The sequence below is a fragment of the Struthio camelus genome, chromosome 27, assembly GCF_040807025.1.
Source record: "Struthio camelus isolate bStrCam1 chromosome 27, bStrCam1.hap1, whole genome shotgun sequence".
NCBI classification, from domain to species: Eukaryota; Metazoa; Chordata; class Aves; order Struthioniformes; family Struthionidae; genus Struthio; species Struthio camelus.
The window spans coordinates 7033577-7047483 of NC_090968.1; the positions used below are offsets into that span (position 1 = coordinate 7033577).

General features: G+C 52.4%; 1 protein-coding gene across 1 annotated transcript; it reads left to right on the forward strand.

Annotated features, from left to right (window-relative positions):
- Positions 1-3727: 3727 nt before the first annotated feature.
- On the forward strand, positions 3728-12961 carry EIF4EBP1 (eukaryotic translation initiation factor 4E binding protein 1). Its single transcript, XM_068920682.1, has 3 exons — positions 3728-3980; positions 11047-11217; positions 12583-12961. The coding sequence occupies exons 1-3, from the start codon at positions 3833-3835 to the stop codon at positions 12612-12614; spliced, it is 351 nt and encodes a 116-aa protein (XP_068776783.1). The 5' UTR covers positions 3728-3832; the 3' UTR covers positions 12615-12961.
- The last annotated feature ends 946 nt before the right edge of the window (positions 12962-13907 follow it).

Here is a 13907-nt window from a genome sequence, read left to right on the forward strand (position 1 = left end):
CGGCCCGGCCGCCCGCAGCTCGGCTTCCCTGGCAAATCACGCCGTATGGCTGCACGCGTATACACGCAGCTGTGCAAATGTACGTTTAAAAATATAAATATACAAATATCCAAATGCAAATATACAAATATCCAAACATAAATATATAAATAAATGATCAAATGCAAGCATATAAATATCCAAATATAAACACATAAACAAAGACTAAAATAAAGCATTTAAAGCTAAGCACCTAAAAGCACGCACAGCAATATTTGGCGACTGGCGAGAGGCGCTGCCCAGGCCCCGTAAGGCGGATGGCCGCCGCCGGGCGCCTGCTCCCGGCCGTTCGCCTAAAGCTGTTTCAATCAGCCGGTTCAGCAGCGAAGGCGCTCACGCTGCCGGGGCCGCGCGGAGGCAGGCAGGAGGGGCCGTGCCGGCAGTGCCCACGAAAGCGCCCGCCGGCTCCCCGAGGTCATTTTTTATTAAATCTGGGGCTATCTGGGGATCTCCTGCCGGCAGAAGAGCCCGGGCCGGGCGGCAGCGGGGGGGCGGCGGGGTTTCCCGCGCCCCAGGGAGCCCTTCCCTCCCTGGGCCGCCAGCCGCTGCGCGTCCCCCGAGCGGACGGGGAGAAGGGAGAAGCGCCCGGGTCCGCCTACATCGCATCCGCCGTTTCTGCCCTGCTCTCCCGGCCCCCTAAAACCGGCACCTCCGGCCGGCCCCGGCCGCCAGCACCCCGGGGACGCTGTGAAGGTGCCGCGGTCCCCGTGCTTCTCCCCCTCCAAAACCTGCCGCCAGAGCCCTTTTCTCGGTGCCGGTTTTGTGCTGTCTCCCCGTTTTGCGCTGACCCACCCAGAAACGCCCTATTGCCCAACGCCGGATTACACGACGTCTCCCGTCGCCCGCAGAAACATCGCTGATTTATTGCCCGGGGCTGCTTGTTCCCCGGCCCCGGGGCCAGGTGGTTTCCCTTTCTTCCGTCCCTCTCTTTTTTATCCCCAGCCCGCGTGGGAAATGAGAGACGGAGATGAATGAAGAGGAAAGGCCATTGTTAGGGCTCGGGGCCGCGCGTTCCCGGCCCGCTCGCCCGGTGCCAGCCCGTTTCGGGGGACGTCTCTCCAGCAACAGAGATTTTATCGGCGCCGTCCAGGAAGGACGTTGCTGGCAGCCCAGGATAGCGTCGCCTTCCCCAAGCACGGCCTGGAGCTTTCCGAAGCGCGGGGAACGCAGCAGAGCAGCTACATCCTCGGTTCGCAGCGAGCGCGAGCTCTCTGGCGCTGCCCGGCTCTGCCCACGGCCCTTCCAGCGCTTCCTTGAGCTCCCGCCGCCTAAATGCTATTTTTAAACCTCTCTGATAGATTTCTGCATGCATTTTTCATGCATGCGGCCTGGAAAAGCTGTGTCTTCACAGGCCGGAGAGGGCCGGGTTTTCGCACGGCCAGGACCCAGCGACGGCTGGCTTTCAGCAGGTGCCAGCGCCCGTCTCGCTGAGAGCCGGACAGTCGGAAGGGCCTTGCCGGAAGCCCTGCGCCCCAGGGGCCTTTCAGCAGGGCTGGGGGGGCACAGCTCCTGCGCGGCTCCTTGGGATAAACCTGCCCCTGCCCAGACAGGCTTTCGGGAGCAGGCAGGTAACGACGACGTTCCCCCGTCTGCCGGCTCGCAGCCGGGTAGGACGCCCGCCGGGGGGGCTTCCCGCCGCCCCCGAGCGCCCACCAGGGCTTTCTCCGCGTTGGCTGCTGCAGCCCGTCCTGCCCCGCTCCGGCGCCGTCCGTGCGGGCGTCCCCCGGGAGCGCCGGCCAGAGGCATCCGTCGGGCCGGGATTCAGCATCCCGGCCAGGATGTGCCCTTGGAGCCTGACCTGCCCCGGCTCCTTGACCCCTTAATGGGCTATTCACCGCCCAAAGGAGGAGGAGGAGGAGGAGGAGGAAAGGGCCGGGCCGGGCTATTCCAGAGCGAGCGGGCTCGCCGGGCTGGGGGGCAGCGCTGATGTCAGCCCACGCCGCCGGATGTGTGGCTTTCCTGCCCCGGCTCCCGGTAATCGAACCAGCAGCTGGCCCGGCGGGAAGGGCCCCCGGCCGGCGGCGGGCGAGGGGCTGCGGCTGCGGCGCTCTGTCTCGGCCCGTTCCCACGGGGGGTCCCGCGCCCGGCGAGGGGGACGGAGGAGGGACCGCTGCAGCGAGGGCTATCGCGGGGCGCGGGGCCGGTTCGGCGGCGTCCGGCCGCGGCCCTGCACCAGGCTCTGGCGCACGGGAGCCCAGCTCCATCCGTCGGGCCCGGCACCGTCCTCGGGGTTCGCCAGGGTTTTCCGAGAGGTGCTTTGCGCAGGCAGGATGCTGCCTGAGGACGGGAAAACGGTGCAGCCTTCCCGTTCTCCTCGGCCATCAGCAGGTGTCAGCATCGGCCCGGAGCAGCCGGCGCCGGCACTGGGATGCTCCCGGCTCTCTGGCCTCCGGGATGCTCCCAGCTCTCCGGGATGCTCCCGGCTCTCCCACCTCCGGGATGCTCCCGGCTCTCCAGGATGCTCCCGGCTCTCCCACCTCCGGGATGCTCCCGGCTCTCCGGGATGCTCCCGGCTCTCCCACCTCCGGGATGCTCCCGGCTCTCCCACCTCCGGGATGCTCCCAGCTCTCCGGGATGCTCCCAGCTCTCCGGGATGCTCCCGGCTCTCCAGGATGCTCCCAGCTCTCCGGGATGCTCCCGGCTCTCCAGGATGCTCCCGGCTCTCCCACCTCCGGGATGCTCCCGGCTCTCCCACCTCCGGGATGCTCCCAGCTCTCCGGGATGCTCCCAGCTCTCCGGGATGCTCCCGGCTCTCCCACCTCCGGGATGCTCCCGGCTCTCCGGGATGCTCCCGGCTCTCCTGCCTCGGCCTCCTTGCTTTGCAAACACCATTCATGTCCCAGCTCACATGTAACACACCCGTTTGTCAGGCTTCCCGGTGCGGTAACGAACGCCGCGTTACGCACCCTCCAGGGAGCCCCCGGGTCCTGGCGGGCCTCATGCCGGCGCCCCGGAGGGGGAACGAAGCGCAGGGGGCGGTGGGCTGCAGACGGGCCGGCAGGAGGCTCTGCCGGTGGCCTCGAGCCGCGGTGGGCCCGGGGAAGAGCCCTTTGGGACGGGGCCCGGCACCCTGCGGCCCCCCCGCCGCGGGGCTGGGACATCTGCGGCCACCCTGGGCGGGCTGTCCCATGGGGCGGGCTGGGGTCACAGCCGGGGGACGGCCCCGGGGACAGCAGGGGCTGTGCCCCCCACGGGGGTCAGGGTGGGGGGCAGCAGGGGGCATCGAGGGGGAGCAGGGCAGAGGGCAATGGGCTGGGGGCACCCATGGGGAGCAGAGAGCACCCACGGGGGAACAAGGGCTGGGGGCACCCATGGGGGGAGCAGGGGGCTGGGGGCACCCCACAGGGGGAGTAGGGTCCAGGTGCACCCACGGGGAAGCAGGGGTTCAGTGAAGCCACGGGGGAGCAGGGGCTGGGGGCACCCACGGGGGACCAGGGGCTGGGTGCACCTACGGGGGAGCAGGGTCGGTGCACCCACGGGGGGAGCAGGGGGCCCGGGTGCCCCCCCAGGGCCGTGCCGGGTCCGGGCGCTGCACGTGGACCCGCGGGACTGAGGGGCGGGGCGAGGGGAGGGTCCCCGCGAGGCGTGGCCGCGGCGGCCCCGCCCCCGGCGCTTCGGCCCCGCCCCCGGCGCTTCGGCCCCGCCCCCGGCGGTCTTTTCCCGGCGTGCCGCGCGGCGGAAGGGACGTGCGCGCGGCGGAAGGGGCGGGACGAGGCGGGGCAGGGCGCGGCCGGCCCCAGGCGCGGCGGCGGCGGCGGCAGGAGCAGCCCCCCCCCCCCCCGGGCCCGTCGCCATGTCGGGCCGCTGCTGCCCGGGGCAGACGCCGAGCCGCGACATCCCGGGCCCCGGCAAGCGCCTCCCGCTGCCCGACGGCGCCGCGCTGCCGCCCGGCGCCTACAGCACCACGCCGGGGGGCACCGTCTTCGGGACCACGCCGGGCGGTAGGGCCGCGGCCGGGCCCTGGGGCACCGCGGGGCTGGCGGCCTGTTCGGGGGGGCGGTGGGCTCGCTTCTCGTGAGGGGCCGGGGATCCTGGGAGCGGGGGGGGGGGGTTCACTTCCCTGGGGGGAGATTGGGGGGGAGGCCCTTGCCCGAGCACGGGGTCGTGGGGGGCTTTTTCCTCGGTGAGGAGGGTTTTAGGGGGGCTTTTTTCCCAGCGGAGAGGATATGGGGAGCCTCTCACTTCGATGGGGGGATGTTTGGAGGGGGAGCCCCTTTGGTGAAGGGTATGGGGGCTGGGGGGGCCCTTGCCTGAGCACGGGGTCGTGGGGGGCTTTTTCCCTAGCAGAGAGGATATGGGGGAGCTCTTGCCCTGACATGGAGCCCTGGTTTGGGGGGGGGAACCTCTCACCTCGTTGGGGAGGGTATAGGGGCCCTCTTGCCCTGCTGGGGGGAAGTTGGGGGAGGGGAGAGTTGTGGGGAGGGGATGGTTATAGGGGGCCTCTTGTTCTTTTGGGCAGTATGGAGGGGTGTATGGAGAGCCCTTGCCCTAGTGCAAGGGGGTACAGGGATATGTGGGGGGTTCTTGCCCTGCTGGGTTGTTATGGAGGGAGCTTTTACCCCAATGTGGGGGCTCTTGCCCCAATGTGGGGGGTAGGTACAGGGGTATGTGAGGGGGCTCTTGCCCTGCTGGGATGTTATGGGGGTGGGGCTCTTGCCCCAATGTAGGGGGGAAAGAAGGGGATGTGTGGGCTCTTGCCCTGATGTGGGGACATAGGGGGTGTTATGGGGGGACTCTTGCCCTGTCAGGGCACTCTGATTTGCAGGTGGTCTGTGGGGAGTGGCCCTTTTTGGGCAGGAGGGTCTCTGGGGGTGCCCAGGCCTTCTTGTTTTGTCTTGTTTTGGCTTAGCAGTGGGAGCTCTCATTTTGGCAGGGGGCCCCGGAGCCCTGTGTGTTGGTGGGGGGACCTAGTGCAGGGTCTTCCCCCCCCCAGTTCCTGGACTGGGGCTGGCTCAGTGGGCCAGCACAGCTGGGCTGATCCCTGAGGAGCAGGCTGGATGCAGCTGAGTGGGGGGCTCTTCTGAGGGGCAACCGTGGGGTGGGGGTTACTGTTTGCCATCCCACCCCATCTCACCTGGCAGCCTCACAGAAAGCTGCAGGAGGGGGTGCCACGTGAGGAAGTGTGGGGTGCCCAGGGGTCTGGGAGTTTGGCCTCTGCTGGCTGCTGCACCATCAAAGAGAACAAGGGAGCCAGCAGGATTTTACACTTTCAAAAATGAAAAGGAATCCTGATACTGCTGCAGTGAAATAGCATCCACCTGTGTGTCTGCCTTGATAAACAAGGCTGTTTTTTGTGAGTAGCCTTGTAGGGAGTAGAGTCATTCTCCAATTTGGGTTACTTATTAATTCTAATCTCTGATATTTGTGGTTTCTTCTGGCAATGATTAAGTACAGCCTGGTGCCTTGTGGAATTTTTTTGCTCCTCTGGAGTGCTGTGCCTCTCTTTCTGAAAATGCTATGCTCCTCTACTGCAAAAAATAAGTGAATTTTCTCCCTCTTTCATTGCTACAAGTCATCTTGTGCAGCCCCCCTAGTTGTGTTGTGTGTGATTACTAGGAATGGTGTCCTTCAGGGATCTGCATCTTCAGTCATTTGTAGCTAACTGAGAATAAACTGATTCTGAAAACTAGCCCATGTTTGCCCTCTGTTCAGAAGGCAAGTGCAGTGGAAGTACAAGAGCTGTAAACTTAGTGTTTATCTAATGTGCTATATGCTATATCTAATGTGGTTTTTTATCTCAGTATACTAGAGAAAGAACATAATGTGCAAAATTTTCTAAAGGGCCTACCCATCTCAAAGAGTTTGTGTCAGCACAGCCTCCTTGAATTTCTTGTTTAGTTTGTGTAGTTTGTCTCTTGTGAGACAAGTGACTGTTGTTCCAGATGATGACACTGTGCCCCAAATCAGCTGTGGGTATTTCTGACTCTGACAGCTGTCCGAGTCCCCTGCTGAGCAGTGGTTCGAGATCACTTTTTCCATACATTTGAAAATTTTCTCCCTGTGCTGCTACATAAAAGATCAGTGCAAACAGCAGGAATAATGAAGCTCACTGTACTTGAGTTTGTCAAAGGAGCAAACTAAATGGAAGGCAGTAGATGTCACTTTGCTAAACTTTCTGACCTACTGATCTTTATAGCCTATAATATTTTGTGGGCTGAAAAAATTCAGGAAGAAGAGGGAAGTCAACATTGCTGACTCATTTCTTTTTTGAGTTTATGCAGAAAAGTTTGGGGAACTGAAGCTAGTGTTATTTTTGACACATGCTTTTTCTCTGAAAGCAGCAACTAGCTGAAATTCTTAAGTAGGACTTGCAGCAATTGTCATGAAAGGAGAATTAGAGTTAATGCTTCCCAGCTGTATTCATGTGCTCTAAGTAACAGAATAGAAGTTGAACACTTGCACTGCTCTGTAGCATAATGAGAGCCTCCAGGATTATCATCTGTTTGTCTGTGTTGGAAATGGTTAATGAATGTCTAGAGTGTGAAGTAGAAATATGGATTGTGTTTGTTGTTAGGGTGTGCACATCTGGCAAAATCCACAGAGCTCTCGTGACTCTCTTGGTACGTTTAGTCCCTCCTCAACCTATATGAAGACAACTCACTCTTCTAAGGCCCAACTGCAGGCTCTGCCTTCAGGTCAGATGTGGAATGACTATTGTTGAAAGGAGGTACGATGAAAATCCCAGAGAACGCTAGCCTCTAGGTTGCTAGTCTTCCTTCACTTTTAGCATTGTAAAGAATTCCTTCTTCTGCGTAGTCTGGAAGAGCTCTTGGGGGAATAAATATCTGTACCTTTCAGAAGTTTAGACCCATGCTAACATACTCTGCATGTTATCTTTTAGCTTGAGTCTTATTGCTGTAGGTAGTTTCTCATAGGTCTTCATCCCCTGTTGTGTTTTAATCTTTGTATACACCAGAACTGCTGTCAGTTAAGTCAATGTCCCTTTAAATATGCTGGGTGCAGGCCAACTTGAACTTGGAGAACTCTGCTTTTGAGACAGTGCCTCTGTTGATCTGTTCTTCTGCTAATCCACACATCCAGTGATTCTCTTGGGCAGAATACTTCACTCTTTTCATGTAAGCCCTGACTGCTGTGAAATAACTTAGCTTGTGTTTCAGAAACACTTGCTTTAAATCCTTCTATTGAAAATATTTAACAAGATATTGTAGTGCACTGAAAAAACATCTGAGATTTCCTGCAAGCAATAGATTAAATCTCAAGAGTCGGAAGAAAGAAGCAAATTAAGTTTGTCATGCAAAACCTCAGACTGATTTTTTTTCAGTGAGAAATTGAGCACTGAGCTCTGAAGTCATTCCACTGGCTGTGAGCAGAACTGTGGCTGTAAGTGGTGTGAAGGAGGCTCGGTGCCAAAACTAGAAATCCACAGTAGCAGTGCTGAATGCTAATGCCAGTGATTGCTTCTCTTGGGTCTAGTGTGCTAATGGGGTGCAGGGAAGCTCCTTTTGAAGTGGGAGTGTCCACAGAAATTTCTGGAGCTTATGTCTTCTGGATTTACCGATGTTTGGGTTTTAAACAATGTTATGCTTTCTTAAGTTTGAAGCAAATCTGATGTATGCTTCTTCCCCTGGGGAAGACTAGTGTTAGAAAAATCCACTTATGGACCAGAAGGAATCTGAGTTGATAAGGGCTGGTACTAGAACTTAATTTCTCAGCTTTACTACTGAGTTCCTGGAAGGATGCAGACTTCTATGTTTATTAGAAACAAAAATATTTTATTCAAGGCTTTTGATACAGTAGTACCTTCACAGCTACACTATGCTGAGCCGTGCTTATCTAGCAGCTAAACTTATTCCTTTAGAAAAAGTGGGGGTATACTTGCTTTTCTAGTCATCAGATGCTTGTAGATCAGCTTTTTTTCCATTACCTTCCTCTCTGTCTGCTTGCAGTCAAAAGGCCTTTTTTCCTCAAGGACTTTTCCTTCTGCCCGACATTGAGGTAAAGTTCTTCAGGTAGTTTGCTTGCCTTGAGTCACCAGAAGCGTTGAAGTGACAGCCTAAAATGCAGTTTATGAATAGAAAGGATCCCTCTGAGAAGCAAACAAGCCTACATTGTGATGCTCTGTAAAGTGTCACTATTGATCCCAGCAGCAGCAGAAGAGCAGGGAGGCTCACTGTGGTTTTGATGTGAGTCAGCTGAGCTTCACCACAGTTTCTTGCTCCTGAGCTGGTGCCAGCACTTGGGCAAAAGGAGTGGTTTTTCCTTGTTTAGCTACCTTCCCAGACCTTTCTGGGCTCTGTGGCCCCCTTTGGAGGGGTGGCAGAATGAAGAAGTTCCCCTCTCCCTTGGCGGTGCAGGAAGTAGACTGCTGTTCTTACTGCAGCAGTCAACAGAGAAGAAAACCACCAAATATAAAGGAGCAAGGAAGAGTGTGTAAGAGGTGCTCTGTGACCTTTAAGCATAAAGAGACTGTTCTCATTAATACTCCATTCTTGCTTTTCTAGGCTTCTTGCCCACTTGCTGCAGGCACATGCACACATTGTCTTTCCTTAAGTAAATTCCACATGAACTCATAGCTTGGGAGTTTGGCCAACTCCATCCATTGCAAGCAAAAAAAAACACAGGAAGAGCTATCTTGCTTGTTATGCTTGAAATGAGCAATGCTGATGGGGTGGTGTTCCTGCTTGTGTTCATAGTGTGCTGAGCTGCCTTCTGAATAAGGTTCCTCTTGCTGAAGCGCTCTGCCCTTCCTGAAGGGGGGTATACTGCTCTGTTAGGATGGTCGCTCTGGTTTTTGTAAGCTTCCAGCTCTGCACAGTTCTGTCAGGCTTTCTGGACAGCTGTGCTTTGTAGTCAGTGCTCCAACCTGTGTCAGCTGAAGCCTGTTGGGTTGCTCCATAGCTTTCTGGAGTGCCTGCAATGCACTACCTGCTGGCTGAGTGTTCCAGCAGCTCTTTCCAGTGTGGTTTTAGAAGTTGCTATTTCTCTTGACAAAACTGGTGGGGGCAGTGCAGTGTTTGGTCTCAGTGGAACAGGCTGTGTGGGCCCAGTGCAGAGTTTGAATGTGCCATGCTTGAAATCAGTGGCAGCTTGTTATGATGATGCATCTGATGAGGACCCTGGTGCTGAGGGACTGATGCGCTGCCAGTCCTGCTGACTCTGCTGTGGAGGCAGTGACCCTTTCAACAGGCATTTGGTCACTCATGGAGCAGCACAGCTCACTGTGCCTGTGCTCTGTAAAGGCCTCTGGCAAGGGAAGAACAGGATGGTATTTTTACTAGGATGCTTCCATCCAACTTAGTTCTGATGAGAATATTCAAAATGAGCTAAATCCCCTTCCGACCTTCCAGTTGCATAGCACAGAGATGGTCAGGTGTTAAAACCAGAGCTTTCGGGGAGCAGCACAGTTCCCGGGGTGCAAAGCCTTTGTGTGCTCTGTGAATACTAAATACTCATTACAGTGGGAGGAGAGCTGCTGTTAGCCCTGCTTTGTGAGTTGGAAGGGGTCTGTTTATGGATGTGGAGCGTCTGTCAAGCTATGCTCCTGTTGACAGCTGTTGTTGGCTATTCTGCTTTGGCTTGGTACAGGGTATCTGGTTTCATAAGCATAGCTCTGGGCATGTGACTGAGGGAATGAATTCAAACCAGGAGTGAAAGTTCTTGTCTGCCTGTTATGAAATGTACTCCTAGTACTTAGTATGTGAACTGCAGTTCTAGGAAGTACCACCCTTGCCTTTGTAAACCTTCCAGTGACTTAACACTTAACTAACAGACTGGGATTGTTCCTTCTCTCAAATCCTGACTAACTGCTGGGACATGCTTCTAAATTGGATTAGTTTTCTCTCCTTTGATCTGGAGAAACAAATCCAAAACCTGTTCCTGAGAAGGCTAGTGTTTTGAGAACTCATTAGCAAAACCTCCTAATACCTATCTGCTTTCTAGCCATGCTCCAAAATAAAAAAAGGCAAGTTTATTTCCCTGCACAAGTGTAGACTTCTACCTAAAACTTTTCAGGGAGTTTGAGAAGTTGGTTTTCTTTCTGACTGGAGTGGAAGTAGAATAGAAAGGGTCTAATCTGGAAAGGGGCATTGCAGCCTTACTTTTGGGGATGGGAACAACAGCTGTTGTTCAGTACTTTCTGGGTTAAGATTGTGGTTTATTTGGAGGGATCCTTCTTCTGTGGCTTTGAGCTTTTCCAACACCAGTTCCTTTGTAAAGAACAGGCTGTTCAGTCTAGTGGCGTACCTAGCAATCTGTGCATGGAGTTTCAACTCGGCTGTTCCCTCTGAGGCTTGTTTTTAATCCATTGAAGTTGTTTTCCTCCGTTTGAAGCAGGAGGAGAAGGATGTGGTCTGGATTCACCATTAAAACAGATGGGCATTAAGGACTGTCTGTATTAAAGCTTTTTTTGGAAAGGTATACATAATTAAGCTGGACAGTCAGCACATGGTACATAAAGGCAGTAACTGTAGAAATTTTTGCTAAACAATGCTCAGTGACAAAGACACCCTGCCACTTCCTATTGTTTGATACATATGCTTGTATCTGCCTACAGTTCTCAGCCCCTGACAACTCAGTTTTCTTTCTTTTTTGCTATGACCTCATGTTAGGCAGAATGGGTCAGACCTGTTGGATGCAGCACTGGACTAGGTTTGGGAGTTGTTCTCTCCCTGCAGCAGACTGGTAGCAAAGCTATTATTTGGGTGGCTGACTCTTGTGGGTTTTTTTTGCAGCTATAAACGGTGTTAATGGTATCTGACTTTCTTCTGAGGTAGCTTGAAATGAGCAGTGAGTGCTATGTAACAAGTATCTTTCTAAAAATGACTTCTGCTGTTGCTTTACGTATATAGCTGTGATTTGGATACCCAGAGTTCATGATCTGAAATCCAAGCCAGGCAGATCTCTCGAAGGGAATGTTTCCCCTGGCTTAGTACTTGAGGAACAATCCAGTAACCTTGACTACCCAAATATCGTAGCCATCTCTTTCATCAAAATACTAAAATGCATCAAAATACTAAAAGCTGACAGTGTTATATCTTCTTTCAATAGGTACCAGAATTATTTATGATCGCAAGTTTTTGATGGAGTGCCGCAATTCTCCGGTTGCTAAAACACCACCTTCTGACCTTCCGGACATTCCAGGTGTTACAAGCCCAAATGTGGAGGAGTTAAAGATTGAAAACAACCATGTCCAGAGCTATGATGAGAAAGCAAGCATAGGTAAGTGCACATAAACAAGTGAAGTACAGTGCTGTTTCCGAGGAATACGAAAGTTTACACATGGGATGCAGCCAGCTGATCCCTGTGAACTAGGGTTAATGTTTTGATAATTTCTTGCAAAATCAGAGTGCTGTGGAGCTTGATATTATTCACTGTAGGTTCTAATATGGTCCCTAGTAATGTGAATACTTTTCAGTAAGTTATCTGTGTCATGCTATCACTTTATTCTCATTAACTTAGTGTTTTCCTAAATGCTACTGGATTAATAGTCCTTTGATGAGAGAAATTGAGTGTAGCTGTTTCTGCTTGTAGATATCCTGTGCCATTTTGCAGTGGTGTTGCATTTTTGAAAATGATCAGGTTACAACTCTACAATTTGTTTGGGGGCTTTTTTGGATACCAGCCTGAGATAGAAGTTTCTCTTGATTTCTTGATGTCAAGGCTTCTGGAGTACAAATGAACTCAATTTATATAGGTAGGATATGAATATCCATTGTTGGCTCTAGTGGCTTCTATGGAAGCTTGCTAGTGTGCCTAAGAGCAAAATAAAGGTTAAGGCACAGGAGAACAGGGGTCACTGGCTACTTTGTGGACTTGGACTCTTGTTGAAAGGCATGCTAGAAGTAAAATGAGCAAACATTGCTCTTGAATGGCTAAAAAGTGTTTATGTGAGACTCCTTCTTGGAGTAGCCAAAAATATCAGATACTACAATTTATCCCTTCCTAAATATAAAATAACTTGAGTACTCATTAAGTGGCTTCCATGCTCTAAGCAAAATCTTTCTAGGATCAATACTGCTTAATGGTTTTTATTACACACAGCTGTGACCTTTAACAGCTCAGCTGATTTTCTGTTGAACTGAGATGTGGTCTGCATGCTGGATGACAGTTTGGTTGTGACCTTTTTTCCAAAGAAGCCCTGTCCTCTGGAACAGATCATCTCTGCTCACACTAGCATCCTATCAAATTATCTGTATGACTGTAGCCATGGCTCATGCAATGAGCTGTGAAATGTACATTTGTCTTTAACAGAAGTCTGTCCCAGTGATCCTTTGTCAATAGCATTGTTTCTTTTTACAGGAGAATTCAGGGGTATAAATTTGTTCCACAAGGGGTATCTCCTCTACCTTTTCCCTTTGCTCTCTCTACATGAGTAAAATATTCCCTCTAGGGGCAGAAACGTGTCTGCTTACCCAAGACAGTTTTGTTCTCAGACTTGGTGCCTGAAAGCAGCTTTAGCTTATCTGCTGCATACTTTAGGACCAAACTGTCATGTTTCTCTGAGGCACAGTTGAACACTGTTACTTCAGTGCAGTATTTGGCATTTAATGTGGGACTTTAATGTTTTCCTGTCCCTCTCAACAGGTGAGGAAGAGCAGTTTGACATGGACATCTAAAGCACATGGCCTGAGAGTGCTTATCCAGTGAAGAGTTGGACCTTGCCTTGAGGATTCCCACCAGCTAGGCTTAGAGTAGCCCATGTTTTGAGTGCCTTCCTGGGAAGGGCAATTCATTCACTTCTGAGAAAGAATGCATCCTGTTACAAGGACTGAATCTCAGCCTCTCTGTGTGGGTGCAGATACACAAGTACAGCCCCTGCTGGCGAAGGGCCACAGAGTGCAGGAGGAGACATTCTCAATGATTGTTTTTGTTTCCAGTTTTATGCTTTTGTTAATCATTGTATTACTGTAAAAGTAACAAATGCAATATATGGGAGAAATAAAAATCATTTTGAGTCTCCTGGTATGAGGTTTAATGCAATAAACTGGGCTTCTATCCTTTATTCATTCTGGCAAGAAAACTACTAACCTGTGGCAGGGAAAAATCTGTAGAGTGGTCCTGTGTGCAGGCTTGAGATCAACATGCAATGGTGAGCACCAGTGTCTCTCTTCCCCCACAAAAGACAGGCTGCATTAAGATGTGTTTAAGCCCTCTTTGCAAAATGTTTGAGTATGTACCATGTGTAACATCAGGTTGCTGCAGGAAGTTTCAGTGTGCTTTATGAATTTGCTTCTAGAAATAATTATCAAAACTGTTCATGGTGTGCTTCCAGCTAGTTCTTTTGCTGGGTCATGTCACAGGTGTCCCTAGGCTCCTATTCCACTAATTGTCCCCAGATGGGGTGCAGGACTTCAGCAGGCCACAGGTGGAAGAGGCTTGAATTTGCTCAACAGGAGCCACCTGCAGAGAGGGTCCCCTTGCTCTGAGCTGCCTTCTACTGCCCTAGCAGCCCCTGCTAGGGAAACATCTGAGCCTTCAGTTTCTGTGCTGCCACTCCTCCTTTTCCAAACTAGCTGATCTCTTCCAGCATGCAAGTAAGTTCTTAAATGTAATGCTTTCTACTGTTTTTCTGCTCTGTGCTAAGATTTTTGTTCATCTTTAAAGGTCTTTCCCCTCCTTTTTGTAACTTGGAGGGCAGAGATTAAGATCTAATTCCTCTCTAAAGAAGAGGGGTTTAACTGGGATGCTGGGAATAGATTTCTTTTTGAGTAAGAAAGCTAATGCTTGAGAACCTAACTCTCCCATGGGAGACTTAAACATAGCTTTTCCCTTCCCCCCCCCCCCTCAAAAATATTTGCATTTCTAGTCCTGGTGCAGTTTAACAAATGTGTATTACTCAGCAGTCTCCAATGTGCTGCTTGTGTTAGTGTTTTAGTAATGTTGCTGATGGAGGCATTTTGTACTAGTGG